We start from the raw sequence: 4,775 nt of genomic DNA on the forward strand, positions 1-4,775 counted from the left end.
ATTTTTTATTTTTATTACAGACACTCCATATAACCGAATTAATGAAATCATTACGATGGAACAAACGATTACTAAAATATCTTGGAATATGGCCGCTCGAGATCTACGATCCACTTTTTTTCTTTACTTTTATGTATCTTTCCTTCCACTGTTGCTTGACATTTGCCAATTTGATTTATTATAAAATTGGTTTCTCTGAAATTCTCGATAATTTCACCGAAAACGTTTTATTCATAATGACACTCACGAAAATAACGATCTGCAGGATGAATAGAAAATCGTTAGCACAATTGCTCCTAGAAATTGAAAATAGTTTGATCGATGATGATTATAATACATCGGAGAAGAAATTCATTTTGATAAAATATACTAAACTGGCAAAATATTATTTTTTAACCGCATTTATATCGATGACCCTTGCCATTGGATTGTATTTCATCGTCGGGATATTACCGAACATAAAAATCGGTAATTGATACGATCAATTTCATAAGAAATAATTTTATTAATTAAAGTATGTATATTTTGTACATATGTACTTACATATAACAAAAACAGGTTTTTTCATATCGTTATTAAATTTATTTCACTTATTAAAAATTTCATTTTTTAATTATGTTTATATATTTACTAGAAATTTTGATTGAGATTATTTTTGTATATAACTCTTTTTTTTCTTTTTAGTAATCTATAATTACTTACAATTGTTTAATTGTAATTTATAAATGCGGATTGTTTATTTATTATCATTGAACTTTCATTTAATTCATTCTTGTGTGAAATATCTAATATGTATTATACATATGTATATATACTAATATAATAGATTATTAGAAATTAATGATTTTTTCGAACAATGTGCGGACAGATCAATCGTGTTTTTTAAGAGAATAGATCTTTATTATATATTCATCCATTTTGAGTAAGTGAGAGAGTATAGAAGTTTTCAATTCATTTTTTAAAATGGATTCATATGTTGTTTTTTTTTTATAGCATGATAGTAGGTCATAAGTGGAAAAAAGTTATGAGTGGATTTATTACATAAGGTCATAATAATAGAAATTCAAAAAACCATACGAATTCTTTGTCTTGTAATTATTGACCTTGGTTGATCTTGAATGATCTTGTGTCATAAGTCGTATTCCATTTGTGATTTACTATCACGTTATAGAAAAAAGCATGAATCCATTAAAAAAATCTTTCATTATTTTCCACTTTCATGCCATACAAGTTTTGTCTATATAATTTTTTCCATATTATAACAAATAATAGAGATATTTAAAGTGTTAATAGTTATTGATCCACCCTGTGGAATCGAATATTTCATAAAATGAATATATTTTTCAATTTGAAACTTCGAAACGCATTTTCTGGGAAATAATTGATTCAAAATTTTTAAAACAACATAATTGTAAAATGAATTAAAAGATTTTCCAAATAATTTCTGTTGCCATTTAAGATTTTCGAAGAAGTTAGTCCAAAATTGATGAATTTATGATAAGAACGTGTCCCCTTCGAAAACAACTGTTTTTTATTTTTCAAAAATATTCCTAAATTTAATAATAATCTTTACTTTTTTTTGTGACATTCTATATATATACACATCTTTTTTATTTTTTATAGCAATAAGAAACTCATCTTTGGGTTACACCCTACCGTATAAAACTCGAGTTATTATCAACATAGATGACACTAAGGTCTACTTTTGTGTTTGCCTCTATCAGATGTTAATGGTTCCGATTATTATAATTGGTTACGTTGGATTCGATTGTTTATTTACACATCTGGCTTTTCATATTTCGGCACAATTTGGAATTCTCAGCTGCAGGGTCAGAGAAATTCTCGATGACTGTAATAGTTTTCAATTTAATATGAAGGCACTGGTATTTCGACATTATAAATTGATAAGGTAAAGCTAAAATATATGATATTTTTATTAATATTTATTTTTGAATGAAAGATAATAGTTCGACTCTGATATTAATCTAAGAGAAGATATGTGACATGAATTTGATCATGAAAATTAAGGCTAAACAATATTTTAAACAACAGTTATTCACAATAGATAAAAAAATACACAAAGATGAAAAAAATACAAATAAATGAAAAATTCGTAATTTATAATGGATTAAAAATATTTTTGTATATTTTATTTATATTATACTTAAAATATCTAAAATATTTTATTCGATTTTAGGCAAGCAGAAACTTTGGAAGATAATTTTAGTGTAATGATATTACAACAATTGATGGGAACTACGTTCCATCTTTGTATATCAGGTTACTATGCACTTATAGTACGTATTACATACTATCTGTAATGGACGAATATAACGAATATCTATGTTTTTATATTCTTCTTTTCATTTTCTTTTCCTTTTTTTTTCAGGGTTCCGTAAAACAAGAAGGACTAACACTCACCTTATTCATAGCATACGCCTTTAGCGTCTTGAGTACACTATTTATTTATTGTTACATCGGCGAGTGTCTCATTCAGGAAGTAATAGAAATTTAATTAATGTAATACAGGGTGTCCTATTTAACTTGATTATCAGCGACATTTTTTTGTTATTTTTAACAACTTAGTTTCTAATAACTATTTATTCATAAATTTATTTTCATTAATTTATTTATTTATAATTTTTAATTCACAAAAAAAAAGAAAAGAGAAACAATTATTTATTTTAAAACAAAGTGTTTGATTAATTAATCTGATGATTTTTATCTGTGAAACTCATCGAAATTTAATTTAGAAAAAAATTCGGTATATTTAAAATCGTTTAACTATTTGCTTGATTTTAAAGTTGTATCCCTCCCTTTGAGATTAAAGCAGTATTCTATTCTAGACACCCGTTTTTAAGATTTTTTATACGAATGAATTTTGAGAGAATAAATTATTGAATCTAGAGAAAAGTGATATCTCACAAATTTGGTAATACTTAAACTAATAACGCAAATTGTTATGAATTATTTCATTGAAAAATATACCGACATGTAGGTCATATGAAATCTTGATTTAATTGAGTACACGAATTACAATCGTCCTACTACAATCGTTAACAAAAAAAAGTAACCCACAAATTTTTTTAAATCTATACGAATATAGTTATGAGTCCAACTAGAACTAAGCAAGTTTGAGCATTTTTATTGAAATTACGGTTGTTTAAAATTTGAGTTTTGATTCTTTTTTTAAATTTTCAACTGAAACAAGGAAGTGGATAATTCTAGTCTACTTTGGTTGTATTATTATAGTTTTAATTCATAATTTTATTATAGGTTTCAATATATTATTATAGTTTTATCTAGGCACACATTCACTCGATACGTGTTTAAAATTTCAATTCAACCGGCTCAATTGTTATTGAGAAAAATTTAAGTTTAATGTAAAAAACTCAAAGTTTAATGTAAAAAGTTGCTTTGTAAGAAATACAGTTAAAGTTTGCTATACTGTTACGATTAATACGATTAGTTACGATGGATAATAATCACTTCGGACGTAATAATATCATAAATTTGATATAGTTGCGATTGTTGCGTTAAATCCTAATCGAATGATATAACATACAATAACGTATGTTTTTTTCTGTAGGTTGATAACTGGTCATTTTGTTTTGAAATAATAGAAATTTTTCTTTTTTGTTCAAAACAATAAATTCACAATTTGATTTATAAAATACGACGACAAAACAATGTCCTCGTATGTCAAAGACTTAAATCGAACTAGAGGTTAATTTATTTGTTAAAAAAGATTAACGATTTATAGGTATTTATAATATTTAAAAAATTTTATTACGATCAAATCTGATAAGACACTCTGTAATAGATCGATTACTCGATACTCACCATTAAAATTGTTTTACAAATTTAGAGTACGAGTCTGAGCAACGCATTTTATCGTTACGAGTGGTATAACATTTCACCGATCAATCTGAAAATGATTTATATTTGCATGCTACGTATGAAGAAACCACAACAACTGACTTCTGGTAAATTTTTCGTCTTATCATTGGCCACTTTTACCGATGTAAGTATTTCTTTTTTTTTTCCTTTTAAAAAATCTTTTTTCTTTTAAAAAACGAAATCGATAATTCAATATATTCCTTGTAACGTGTTTTACAGATTATTAAAACATCGATGGGATATCTCTCTCTACTACGAAATGTTCTATAAAGATTTTTTTTGTTCACTTATTAATAAAATCACTTTTTCTTTTCGCAATAATTCAGTATAAATATCGTTTTCAATCGATTTCAATCGATTTTCTTACAAGAAAGAAAGAAGAAAAAAAATTGATACATAGATATGTTCCAGATCATTTATTAAGACGTTTTCAATTTTCGACTAAATATTTCTTAAACTGAAACAATCAAGTTGAAATTGAATCTCTTTTTCAATCAATTATTAATCAGTTTAGTCAACCAGTTCTGTACGATCAGTTTGACTTTAATATTCTACATAATCTCAAATTATTAATTCTATTTAAAAAAAGTGTTGTTTAAAAAGGTCATTTAATAAATAAATTTTTAAATATTCCTTCAATATTTATTTTCTTGTAAATTATGTAAAGAAAATAAAATGTCTTGAAGGAAAAAAAATATGCTTACTTAAATGATTTTTCGACAAATTCTTATAACTTAGAAACAATGTACGATAACAACATCAAAAATAAATAAATGATTTGAATCCTTGATAAATATTCCTCGATAAAGCCGATATTAGATCATTAACAATTAATAAAATAATTCGTATAGGCAAACAGCTCTGCTCCTTCCCCT

General features: G+C 25.3%; 1 protein-coding gene across 1 annotated transcript; it reads left to right on the top strand.

Annotated features, from left to right (window-relative positions):
* The first annotated feature begins 315 nt into the window (after nucleotides 1-315).
* Nucleotides 316-4,447, top strand: LOC127072462 (odorant receptor 10a-like). The gene is made up of 6 exons (XM_051012906.1): nucleotides 316-468; nucleotides 1,624-1,909; nucleotides 2,198-2,297; nucleotides 2,390-2,500; nucleotides 3,869-4,024; nucleotides 4,120-4,447. The coding sequence occupies exons 1-6, from the start codon at nucleotides 411-413 to the stop codon at nucleotides 4,168-4,170; spliced, it is 762 nt and encodes a 253-aa protein (XP_050868863.1). The 5' UTR covers nucleotides 316-410; the 3' UTR covers nucleotides 4,171-4,447.
* Nucleotides 4,448-4,775: the final 328 nt, after the last annotated feature.

This window comes from Vespula vulgaris, chromosome 25 (genome assembly GCF_905475345.1).
Source record: "Vespula vulgaris chromosome 25, iyVesVulg1.1, whole genome shotgun sequence".
Taxonomy (NCBI): Eukaryota; Metazoa; Arthropoda; class Insecta; order Hymenoptera; family Vespidae; genus Vespula; species Vespula vulgaris.